This window comes from Miniopterus schreibersii (genome assembly GCF_964146895.1).
Source record: "Miniopterus schreibersii genome assembly, chromosome: 8".
NCBI classification, from domain to species: Eukaryota; Metazoa; Chordata; class Mammalia; order Chiroptera; family Miniopteridae; genus Miniopterus; species Miniopterus schreibersii.
Genome location: NC_138109.1, coordinates 49,181,538 through 49,194,506, shown reverse-complemented (window position 1 = coordinate 49,194,506; position 12,969 = coordinate 49,181,538). Strand labels below are relative to the sequence as shown.

Sequence of the window (12,969 nt, the reverse complement as noted above, 5' to 3'; positions counted from 1 at the left end):
TTAGGGTGCATACAGAAGGCAACCAATCAATGTTCTCTCTCACATCAATGTTTCTCTCTCTTTCTTCCCCCCTCTAAAATCAATAAACATATCATCAGGTAAGGATTAAAAAAAAAAAATGTAGATGAGGCCAGGTAGCCACATTTTTAAAAAGCACCCAAGATAATGCTCATAGCCCTTGTTTAAGAAACACTGCCCTAGCCTAGATCAACAAAAAGTTGACTAGGTTCAAAATTGAAAACATTTCTAGACCTTCAGGTTTCAAGACTATATGCCCATAACAGTTAGAGAACTGCAAGGCTTCATTAAAAATAAGCAAAAGTCTGACAAAGCATGTAGACTTCAGTTATATTTCAGTGGTTCTCAAGTGTGATCAACCTAGGAAATTTTTATAGATACAGATATTGATCAATTAAATTGACTCTGGGAGTGGGGGTTGGGACTCAACATTCACATTTTAAAAATATATAATTTTTAAAAAATATGTTTTTATTGATTTTAGAGAGGGTCGGAGGGAGGGAGAGGGAGAGAAACATCAATAGGCTGCACGCCCCCTACTGGCAATTGAGTCTGCAACTGGTGACCTTTCCGAGCCACCCCGGCCAGGCTCAACCTTCACATTTAAAAAAAGCTCTCTGTAACCAAAACAGACAACCACTGAATTAAGAGATCACTGGAATTGGTTAGTCAGGTTACATTTCATGAAAAAAGATGATTTTTAACCTGGATCTTTAGTTGGCTAAAAATTTCATGAAAAAGATAAATGTATCGGTGATGTATAAATACATGATCCAAGTAGTGAAGAAAAAAATAAACATTTTAACTGCGAAATAATGGAGAATAAGAACAGTAAATATATTAATTTATTTTAGACATTTTAGTTCTGAGGCAAAATGCAAAATGTTTTGGCGACAGCTGCAGATACAGGTTTGGAAACACATCTGGGGGAATAAATGCAGAACCAATTTAAAGTAAATTATGAAACCATATGTATATATAATATATATATTCTGCATTTCATTTTATATTATATTCTGAAGCATTCTATATCAGCTTTATTATAAGTTATTGGAATGCATGCTGTAGAATTAGCTAGTGACTCAAAAACTGGGTGGTAAAGGCCAGTTTTTTGAGACAAATGTTTTCAGAAATCCCAAATTTTCAACCTAGCATTATCCCTACAGTAATGGGAAGCTGGGAGTGTTATGGCTTACCAGCAAGGGCAGGCAGCTCTAAACTTTTCTCACTAATTATTGATTTTCAATTTCTTACATATTCTGTGATGCTGCATTACATCTCTTATGATCCTAGTCAAAGGACAGATCCTGCTTACAGAACAGATGCCAACACGTGTGTACAAGTAGCTAAACAAGCACTCTGTACACATTCAAAGAGGCCCTTTTTATGATACAGTAATGAGAGATGTTTATTCTTTCATTAGACTTGAAGAACCCTGTAAAGTCAGGAATGGTAGTTTAGCAAGCCCCTCCCATCCACCTTCACTGAAGAGGTAGGTCCTAAAGGGCAAAGAAAATTTATTTTCACAAAGAAGCTTTGTCTCACGCATTCATTGTTCTAAAAGATTAAATTATAAAGAATTTTATTCAGAATTCTCAGAATGGTCTAATCTAAAAGCTCTAAATATGCTTCTTTCCGCAGATGAGCTATTTTGTAGAGTAATCCAGTATGCAGAAAAACAGTACAAACACTATCATAGGTGCTGTGTGGTAATACATAAAGAGGAAAAATGAAAATTAGTTAATCCTATCCTTGCCTTGAAGAGATTTACAATCTAGTTAGTGATGTGGACTACAAACACACAAACCCCCTGAATAATGTATTTGAAATATAACATTAATCATCATCAAATCCATACGTACACATAAGTGTGTGTGTGTTCCATAAAGCACTATCTATTCTAGATTACTAACCCACCCAATACAATTAACAATACAGAAAAACAGCTTCTATCATGCTGTACAACATATGGGTTCTTTAAATTTTGTAAGTAATCTATAGTTATTTCCTTACAGTAAGAGCTGCCTTTCCATGAAGAATTTTGGCGTAAGTCTTGATAAAAACTAATACAAATGTTTTAGAATCCAAGAAAAAAATACGAAGATGTGAACCATACCCTAGAAATTATAGCGAGAAACATTTATTATTTGACTTTTTATAGATTCTTCCATTCTTTCAAGTCAGGCTGCCTGGGTTCAAATCACAGCTCCAACATTTACTGACAGGTGACTTCATCCAATATAGCGCTATTATTAGCTATTGCTATGTTTTAGAGTGTGCTATGCAATAAAGGCACAGAAAGAGACGTGGCCCTTACTGTCATGGACCTTATATTCCAGTGGGATTTCCAAATAAACAATAAATGATATTATGATATTATTACCATAATATTGTACATGAGAAGAAATAGGAGTCTCTAACTTAAGAGAGTTTAGGACAGACTTTCTGAAAAAAATGGAAGGTGCTAGGCAATAGTAAAATGGAAGAAGTGAGAACTATTCCCAACAAAGAGAAAAATCTGTGCAAAGGCTCAGGGGCTCTACAGTTATGAAGAGGTGAGAATGACAAGAAGGACAAAAGGCCGGGTCTAGGGCAAATCAGTGGTCACGAGCAATATCCTCGTACTCATCAATCCTCTAATAGCCCTTCAGTCAGGAACACCATCAAGTTTGGCATCCAAATCAGAAGAAATTTCTAACAATTGAGGGTGAGAGGATACTCTGATACCTTATGAAAGGAAAACAGAAATCACTGTAAAAACACTTTTTATAATCCTTTACTGTTGGCTACTTTTCAGAAACAAATTACCTCCTCTTTTTGGTATGCAGGTAAAAGGAAGAAGTTGTGTGACTTACCAAAGGGCATATAGGTCAGACTTGAATCTAGATCCTCTGGAACCAAATCCAGAGTCCTTTACCCTATATGGAGCTGCCTCCAGTTTCAGACACTGGTCAACTTGTTATTCTCTACAATGTTCCAAAGTTACATTTGAGTTAGCAACTCTGTCCTCTAAAACGAAAAGTTTTCCTGCTTCCATTCATCTCAGTCTGAAGTAGAATCTTAGAAATTCAATCAGAAGGGATATAAAAGTCATTAAGACCAATGACCAACCTAATGCTCAAATATCCTAACATACTGGACTATTTAATTTGAAGTGGCCCCTTTCCTCCTTTCTAACCTGAATCTGTTGTTGACTGCCCACTGAGAAAACACAGGCCTAGTTTAAATGACACATAGAGTATAGCATAAAGTTATGAGATCCTTCTCGCTAAAAATGAGGAGGTGGTGGGTATAAAGGTGAGGCAGTAAGCATGTACAATTTTGCCACTCTTAAAACGCCTCTACAAAAAGCCATGTTAGATAATTTTTCTCCAATAGTTATAAGAATTTGTTAATACTGTACACAGATGTAACAAATACAGTAGTGAAAAGTTGTGCCAAGAATCACTCAGTCATTTGGTAACCAATAAATCAAGAGATAAAATGAAAAACTTTAGCAATATATTTAATAGCCCAACTTTTATTATCTTTGCTAATCTTTTCATTCTGTTATTTGGCAAATCTAAATGCTCCCTGTTAAGACTTCTATAAGCTCAAAAACACTGACCTTTGCTTCATCCTGAGGATGAAATATGGAATCACAATTTCTGTGATAAGAGTGTGACTATACAACAATTCAGCCAACTCTTAAAGCACAATAAACTAATTTTAGGTCAGCTATGATACATCCACTAGTAAGAGAATTTACATTGCAAAGGGGAATAAACTTAGTCAAGAAAGGTCTAATTTCATCATCAGTTATCATGAAAGTATCTAGAATAATTTCATCAGCGAAGTACAAATGGCTTTGAGATTGAGTGGACTCAAAACGAACTCACAAGTAGTCTAATCAAAAGTCCCTGGTTAGTCTACCCAAAACTAAGATGTGAACATAGCTGTTTAATCCAAAAAATTTATAGAAGCAGAGTACCACGGATTATCCTTTCCTGATTATGATATACCAGAAGCCAAATTATGTTTGGTAATACCAATTCCATTTGCATAACACTTTATAGTTTCAGCAATGCTCGTATAGATATCTTACTTCAGGATAGCAAGGCAGGTCATGATTATTATGTAGATGAGATATGAGTACAGAGACTAAGTCACTTGCCCAATGTCACAGAACCAATGAAAATGTAGAGGCATATTTTTTTCAATATTCATTTACACATATCTAGAATGCTAAGACTTTGTTTTAGGGCTGGGGTGGGGAGCGACCAGCCCGCAGGCAGTATACAGCCCATGAAATCATTTGGTCTGGCCCTGCTAAGGCAATCGCAGGAGGGGCTCGATATTCAATAAATCTAGGAGCTTTTTTCATAGCTAAATTTTAAGTTGATAATTTTGTATGGCCCTCAAATGATGTTATAAATATCCAAATGGCCCTTGGCAGAAAAATGGTTCTCTACCCATTTTAGGGCCTGGTCAATGGTAGAGATAGATAAAGTCCTTGACCTCCAGTTTACATTCTAGTGGAAGAGAGGCAATAAACAAGCAAACACACAGAACATAAGATTTTATATAAGCGCTTTAATTTTAGAGAAATGCTATAAAGAGAACATGGTGATGGATAGAGTGGTTGCAGAATGGCACAACTAGAGGTCAGAGATGGTCTAAGGAGATGACATCTGAACTGAGGCCCGAATGGAGATGACAAATCACTCATGTGACGGTCTATCAAGGTCTTTCCAGGCTGAGGAAAAAGAAAGTATAAAGTCCCAAAGACAGGAATGACCGTGGATAACAAGGTGACCAGATAGCTGAAGTGGATTAAGAGGGAGGACGAAAAAGAGGGGAGAGAGTAAGAGACAGTGGTTTGATTATACGGAGCCCTTAGGCCACTCCAGAAGGTAGTATTTAAAGAGAAATTGAAGACATATGTGGGATGATCTGATGTGCGTTTTAAAGAAATCATTCAAGTTGCCATAAGAACTGTAATACAATCAGCTAGCAGCACCCTTGAGCTTCAAAAGTACTAGTAAGTCTATTCCTTGGACAACATTCCTGGAGAGTAGATACATGGGTACTTTTTACCTTTGAGAGACTTAACATGTGTATTATACACTTTTCTGTACAAAATTCCATAGTTTTAAAAAGTAAATTGACAGATATAAGGGTGGAAGAAAAACCACCAAAAAGCTTCTGTAACAGTCCAGGAGTGAGGTGATGGTAACTTGGGAGGAGTGGACGTGAAAAGTAACGGAATTTGTAATTTATATAGTTCAGAACTATGGTAATTAGGTCTTCCTGATAAATGGAGGCAGGGGCAGGAATCAAGGCTAACCAGTGGTTCTTAATGTGGGACGATTTTGCCTGCCAGGGGACATTTGGAATGTCTGGAGACATTTTTGTTTGTCACAATTGGTGGTTGGGGGAGGGTGGGTGGTAGGCTACTGCGCTTTATGGGTAGAGGCCAAGAATGCTAAACATACTACAATGCACAGTAGAACTGCAAAACAAAGAATTACTTGGCTAAAAAGTATTAATAGTGCTGAGGTTGAGAAATTCTTACCTGATTCCAATTGGTTCCCATCCCAGAATAGCCATACTTCTGGGAGAATCTACCAAAAAGAAAACAACCCACCCCCAAACCTAGAAATGGCAGTCCTTATTTTCAATATTTAGAGACAACTAAAATTGTTGTATACACAAAATAGTTTATTTGTTTAGAGATAAATTATATCGCTGTGGTTAACTTTATGTTGATTAGAAAGTCTGATTGGTACAGGAGTCTAACAAAATATAAAAACACTAATTACTGATTAATAAATGCTATTTGTTGAACACTTGCTCAAAATGCAATTAGAAAACTTCTATTTGGCAATACCACCCAACACTGCTTTTAATTTTCCTTTTTATCAGCTTGTTTAATCTGTAGACCAATAGTCACTACTTTTTTCAAATAAAAATTCCTCCAAAATCTAAAGGGATGGCTATGAACGCTGAAAAGATAATCACAACTATAAATAGATAAAATGGCAGGAAAAGCTGGAGGAAAATAACCCACTTGTGTGTATGTGCATATAACTATTTAGTTATCTGTCTTATTTTGGGCCTTGAGCAAGTGGACACATTAGTTTTAGGTATCAGAAGACTGCAGCACACAGTTCTCTCAATTACTCTAAGACCAGCTCAACAAATCACAAAATGCCAAAGTTGATAAAGTGCCTTTTACCTCATTCTTTATTAGCTAAAAGGAAAGAATTTGGAAAAAGTCACTGTGAACCTTTCCCACAGCATCCTCAAAGTCTGGAACTACTACTAATGCAAAAATTACATGCCACGACATTCTCAGGAAGATCTCAAGATCTGAAATTACTTGGTAACTGAAGTAGGTAACAGAAAATACAAAAATTATTATCTACTCCTACGATGGCAGTTCAGAACATTACCTTCCATTTGAGCTCTCACAAAGTGGGGCTGGGGGAAACTATATCTAAGACGCTACAACGTCAATTTTGGTTAAGAAAAGGATGCTCTTAATTATAAGAACCTCAATGAAATTGGTCATGGACACATGCAATAGTAGGTTACTAAGTCTGCTTAAAACTGAATTTTAGTAACAATTACGTTTTCAAAGATAAAAGGGGGGGGGCAGTCACATTGTCACAGGCTCATTCACATCATTTACCCAAAAACTTGGAAATCACCTCGCAAACTAAGAGGCCTCCAGCCTGAATTCCTCCACCCTAGCGGCAGAACGTAAACCTCCGACAACCTAGACGTAAAGGACAACGGCTCTTCACTACCCGGAAAATCACGCCGAGTTCCCGCGAGGCCGGGGCCCGTTTCCGCGGGCATCACCCTCCGGCAACCTGGGAGCGCTCTTCCCAGGTGCACTCCAGCGGCAGCGCTCTCAGGACAGTGCAACGTCGTCGTTACGCTCGTGACGTCACCCTCTTCCCCGAGGATACACAGAATTACCCCCGGCGTAAAATTCGCCGACACTAACCCCCTTGGGCAGCGACCGTTCAACACTCCTGCTTTTCTTCAGGCCTTCCGAAACTCGAGTCTACCGCAGTCATCACGCCAACCCTCCCCTCCCCAGAGGCGCAGCTACGGAGCCTCAACACCGCAACGCGCGGAGAGGAGGCGCCAAAATAAGCCACATTCTCGCGAACCTTACACACAATTCTCGCGACATCTTCCTGCCTGCCCCCCCCCACCCGTCTCCCCCATCCCACCCCTACACAGCGCCTTGCTTAAAAACATCGCGAGATTTTCTTCTTTCAATCTCCGCCCCTTTACGGCACGATGGTCGCACAAGAATGTAATACAGGCTTCACGGCCGCCATTTTCTCTCTTTCTTAGCAGTTGGCTGGGAGTAGGTCTCTGCGAAGAGTGGTAGCGGCTACGGTAGGGTAGACATGGCAGACTATTCAACAGTCCCTCCACCCTCCTCTGGCTCAGCTGGTGGTGGAGGCGGCGGCGGTGGTGGTGGAGGAGTTAACGATGCTTTCAAAGATGCGCTGCAGAGAGCCCGGCAGGTAAGCCAGGACCGCGCGGCAGGATCCCGACAGCTCACGGTAATTGGCCGCTGGCTGAGTAGGCCGCTACTTGTTCGCGCAGAGGAAGAGGAAAGACATGCTCTTCCGGGCTCTGAAATGTGCGGGGACGCACGTTTCCCCACGTTGTAATGCCGGTCAGAGGCTGGAACTAGGTTTTGTGTTCTCGCTGCCTAAGCCGGTTGGAACCCCAACGCGTCCTGGAGGGCTTTAGTTCTTTCTCCCGCTCCTGCGGCACTCACGCTTCTTTCTCCAAACAGTTAGCATTTCCTTCTCAGATTGAACATGCTCCCCCGTAGGGTCAGTTGTGCGTAGTTTTGCACAATAGTATGGAAGGTTCTGGCAATGAGTCTGGGAAAGAACCGGGGTCTGCCCCTAGGAGCGATGGTAAGGGAAGGGATATGTCATTAGAACAGTCTCTACAGCTCTCTTCGCAGTTAATCTTTCGGTATCATTCACTTTAACACCTACAAGGAAGAGACTTAAGGAAGCATTAAATCCCGGGTTGAAATCCTTCCTCTGGGCGGGTTTTACGTGTCTGTGTTTTACCAATCCTTCCGCCTTATTTCTCAAAATGGCTTCAGGCCCATTTTACCCCAAGTTTCAATTTGAATCTGCCTCTCTGTTCAGAGTCGTAAACTGACCACCTCTTTGTATTACGTAGGTGCATACATTCGCCCTGAAGGCGCTTCTTTTACTAACGAAAGCGGGGGAGGGGGGGAAGCACATGTACTTAAGGAAATTTAAGATTTCTAAATTCGAACTTCATCTTTATTGGATACTACCTTAATATAATATAATTATAATTTTAAAGTGTATGATGTTGGTCTCGACTTGTATGTAAGCAAAAATGAGAATCTTTTTCTCCTTATGACACTGCATAGTAGGTGCCGGACGTTTTTAGACAATCAGTGTTGAGAATGGTAATCAGAAACTAGTTTTGTGCTATGCTTTGATTGCAGTAGAAGTTAATTTTTTTACCCCCCAAGTTAAAGCATTATTTGACCCAAAAATCAAAAAAAAAATTGGTAGTGATTTAACAAGTCGTTCTTATTTTTATAATGTGAACACATTATAAATAAAAATGTACCTGTACTTGTTTATAATCAGAATATAGGGGGGGATCAAGGCAAAGTCATTGTTGATAATAATTCTGCGGGTTTTTTTTTTCACTTAATTTTAATTTATTCTGAACATGTTTAGAATAGTGACTGGAAAACATTTATATAATGACAGGACCTCTGTTAGTGGTGTTTTATTAGATTGAGTTGGAAGACTCCCCTGAATTATTTTTATTCAATCATCATACTGAATGAATATGTGCCACACACTGTACTTAGATACTGGAGAATTTTTTAAGTGTGTGAATTGGATTTCTGCCTTCTAGGAAGCTATGATATAGTTTAAGGAACCAAATGCAAATGAATTGTATCTGATTAATGCTTTCAGAAAGGAGTAGACAAAATATGGGCACTGTTAATCTACTGGTTCTGCAAACATTTTATAGAGTTCCTACTATGAGTTAATCACTGTGCACACCACCAGGAGTGGGGTGCCTAACTGCCAAAGTAAAGTACTGGCATTTTAAGCAAGGCATTGAAGAATGAGTGGGAGTTTGACCAGTGGAAAAAAGAAGCAGCATGTGCAAAGGTATGGGGTTTTTTGCAATGACAAGAACCCAAGAATGAAGTCATTGAAGGGAGAGTGTTGGGGGGAGGGAAAGAGAGTGGAAAGTGAAGTGAGAAAAAGTACAGATGGATACTTCTCAAAGACTTTTTGGGTAGCCATGCTTTAATTAAAAAGGTTTTGTTATTTGGCTACACTATAATTTCCTGGTTAAGTTAAACTGCTTTTTTAATGTGGAAATTGTCCTAAAACTATGGAATTTTTTGTACTCTTTATATGCCAGTAGGTCAGCTGCCCAAATGCCCTTGTTGTAATGGTTCTTTATAGATGTCTTTGCTGTAATAATTTGATTGTTTCTTTACAGATTGATCTTAAATGTGAGATTTTCAAATTTAGCTTTTGAGTTGAATTAGCCCTTCTAATTACATTTGAGGATACCGGTTTGTCTTATACTAGAATGTGGGGAAGAGTACTGGGACTGAAGGAACAAGTTTAGGTTAATATTTGAACCACTTTTTCCTAAAGGATACTGAATTATATTTCCAAAGTTCCCTTCTCACCTTAGGTTTCATTTCTTTGTCCAAAGTATTATGCTGTGTTCTTTGGAAGGAAGAGGTATAAGAACTGCTTCTTGCTCTCAAAGAGCTGTGTGCCAAAGGGGATACTATGGGCCTTTTTAGCAGGAAAGCAGGATAAGTGATTAGGATCCCTGGTCCCTACCTTGTAAAGGGCAATAGCATTTACTCTAGCTGGTTGTTTCCATCGGGTAATTTAGGCCAAGTTGCCAACTTTTTTTTTTTTTTGAGAATCCTAATTGTTTATTTTTAATATGAAATTTATAGACTTTTATAATACTCTGTGAGCTAAATCCAGCATGGGGGCACCAGGTTGCTTCTCTAGGGTTTCCAACCTGTACACTTTAGAAATTTATATTTTTGTATTTCAAATTATGACTCCAGAGTGTGAGGTTGGGATTCTGGTGATCACACTAAATAAGTTCTGTCTCTGAACACTGGAAAATTAAAATGTATCTATCCACTTTTTCCCCCTCAAGGTTATATGAAGATAGTGCGTCAGACAGGCTGACACTAGATGAGTAGAGTGGTAGATCACAAGTTAGCAGGAATATCAAACTTCATCCATTTTGCTCACCGAGTAAACTAGTTAAGTATTCAATTATTCTTTTGTATTATTATTGATTTTAGAGAGGGAAAGAGAGATCCATTTGTTGTTCCACTTATTTATGCATTCATTGATTGATTCTTGTATGTGCCCTGACTGGAGATCAAACTCACAACCTTGGCATATGGGTACGATGCTCCAACCAACTGAGCTACCCAGCTAGGGCCAGTACTCAGTTCTTGAAATCTCTTTCCTGATCATTGTAAAAGTGATTCAAACTGCATGTTGTTTGAATGCAATGAAAATTTTATAAAATAGAGTTGTTGATTTTAATTACCATTAATCCCTTCAAGGAAAACTAGCACTTGAATATGACTTTCTTAAACATTTTGTGACAGAATAGCAAAGTTTGATTATGATAATAAGCAAAAGTCTCATGTTGTAGACAGGACAATGTTGGTAAAATGGTGGCCTAGTATTTCTAGTATCCTTCATGCATCTTCATATTTCTGGTGCATGGGAACCATCAAGAGTTGGCCCTTGGTAGGTACTCAGACTTACTGAATTGAATCAGGAAATATCTAATGAGTTAAAATAGTAATGAAATTTTGTTTTGAAAGTAATTATGTTCTTGCAGAAATTCATTTCTTGAATACCTACAATATGGCTATGTCAGGTCTTAGGGATACAAAGAGAAATGGCATACCTTAGTCTCCTATAGGGACAGTTTTCACAAATAGAATGTAACTACATATATCTTCGGCAGGACAAATAAGAATCTGTTAAAATTTTAAAATCAAATATTTGAAGTCATGCAGACCCTGCTTATAGTTGAATTATACAATAGTGATCTGTTCATAATAACTAGCAATTTATACACTATGTTAGGCTCTGTGCTAAACTTGTATTCATTTAATTCTGACAACCATCCTACTAGGTAAGTGTAGAAAAACTGTTACCTCTTTTGTATAGATAAGGTGAAAAAAGCACAGAATGCATAGGAAAATTTAGCAGGCACCCAAAGCAGTTGAACCAGAATCACAACCCACCCCAAATCACAGTAGTACTACAAAGCCTAAGGAAGCATATAGTCGGCTGATAATTAGGAGCTAGTCACCTTAGGCATTTAGGTAGAGATTTTTAAAAAATAATTTCTGAAATCAAGTGGTATGATTAAATAACCTCTTAAATTTCCTTTCAACTCCAGAATTCTTGAATTGTAGAAATAGTCCATGAAGGTAGAAAATACTAAAACAATAAAACAAAAAATACTCATTTGAAGTCCAAATGGAAAGCTTGAATTATTCTTGTAAATTAAAATCAAAGAAATTGATTACACTTAATTTTACTAGTCTAGTAAGAATTTTATATAGTTGGAGGTTGGATTTTAGGAACTACTATTTCTCTTAATCCTCCTTTTAATGACTTGGGACAGCGATTTTCAACTGGTGTGCTACAGCATTTTTAAAATATGCAATACCTGACTAGTTAGGGACACTGACCTCTTTTCCCTTAGATTGTCAAATTAAAAAAATACCTTTTTGTGTTTGTCAGCTCGGGAAAAGTATTTTTTGGTGTGCCATGAGATGAAAAAGGTTGAAAATTGCTGGCTTAGGAAATGTATATTTTTTATTGATCTTGAAGAATTGATCAAATTTGTATTAATAATAGTATTTTTACCAAAAGCTCTTCTCTGATGTCTTTGTATTAGTTCTGAATTTTTGAGATGGTGTAGTGGTGCTTTTGACTGAACCAAGTTTCAACTTTCATTTTAATTTGGATAGTTTTATAACTGTTCAGTGAGCCCTGGCAGGTATGGCTTGGTTGAGCATCGTCCCATGCATCGAAAGGTCACCGGGTCAGTCCTGGTCGTAGGCGTGGGTATGGGAGGCAACCTGTTGATGTTTCTCACTCTCTCTCCCTCTCACTTCTTCTCTCTCTAAAATTAATAAAACATACTAAAAAATAATAAATAGAAATGTAATCAGTGAATAGGGAGGTAAAGATAAGTGTCCATTCTCTGTGCAAGAAGTTTCTTGGAGTTCAAGGGGTGCTGCTCTGCAGATTGATAGAGCATTTATAAAAGCTGATTTAAACTGCAGAAGACATTCACAGCCTAAACTATTTTCCAGTCATTGGTATTACTGTTTTCTCTGGCCTGAAATACTTTCCTTAACATCATTGCCCATCAATACTGGCAGTGTAGTTAAGTTCCTAAGGTACAGTTCAATGCTAAGTGTTTTAAAACTTATGGGGGGACAAAACTGGCAGAGTTTGAGCTTGCTATAGCAGCAGACTTGAACCTATTGCAGTGCTCTCTCTTCTATGAGGCAAGCTGTAACAGATTTAGACTGTAAAAATACAAACAAAAAACTTAGGGTGGGAAAGCAGTTGTTTTCAGGTACGATGTGAAATATTTTAGAAAAGAAATAAGATTTTAATTAGATGCTCAAAGATGCAAACAGGCTTTTGAGAAAGTGAAAGATGATTAAGGAAGGTTAGATTGACCGAGCTATCGTATGAAGAGTCGGGAAAATAAAATTGTATACATTTTTTTATCAAGCATTTTTATACTTAATTCTACTATGCTTTGCTATAGGTGTTTGCATATACAGATGAGGAAAAGAGAAATCTAGAAACCCTGGGAAATATAGTT

The 12,969-nt window shown here is 38.0% G+C and overlaps 2 protein-coding genes across 46 annotated transcripts in view; one reads left to right on the top strand and one right to left on the bottom strand.

The window, feature by feature from the left end:
* The window catches only part of DNAJB4 (DnaJ heat shock protein family (Hsp40) member B4), a 39,973-nt gene extending 32,756 nt beyond the window's left edge, over positions 1-7,217 (bottom strand). The window contains exon 1 of one of the 4 annotated variants that reach the window (XM_081143883.1): positions 7,013-7,217. The gene's annotated coding sequence lies outside the window, so the exon portion shown is untranslated. Of the gene's footprint in view, positions 1-6,691; positions 6,926-7,012 lie in introns of those variants that run through there. The other 3 variants (XM_081143884.1, XM_081143886.1, XM_081143885.1) reach the window with 3 other exon arrangements.
* Positions 7,218-7,316: 99 nt separating this feature from the next.
* The window catches only part of FUBP1 (far upstream element binding protein 1), a 34,780-nt gene continuing 29,127 nt past the window's right edge, over positions 7,317-12,969 (top strand). For 24 of the 42 annotated variants that reach the window (XR_013999314.1, XM_081144123.1, XM_081144124.1 and 21 more), the window contains exon 1: positions 7,321-7,547. Coding sequence is in view for 40 of the 42 variants with exons in the window: in XM_081144123.1 (XP_081000249.1) it covers positions 7,428-7,547 (120 nt within the window). In the remaining 2 variants the exon portion in view is untranslated. Of the gene's footprint in view, positions 7,587-12,969 lie in introns of all 42 variants that reach the window. The other 18 variants (XR_013999315.1, XM_081144102.1, XM_081144129.1 and 15 more) reach the window with 2 other exon arrangements.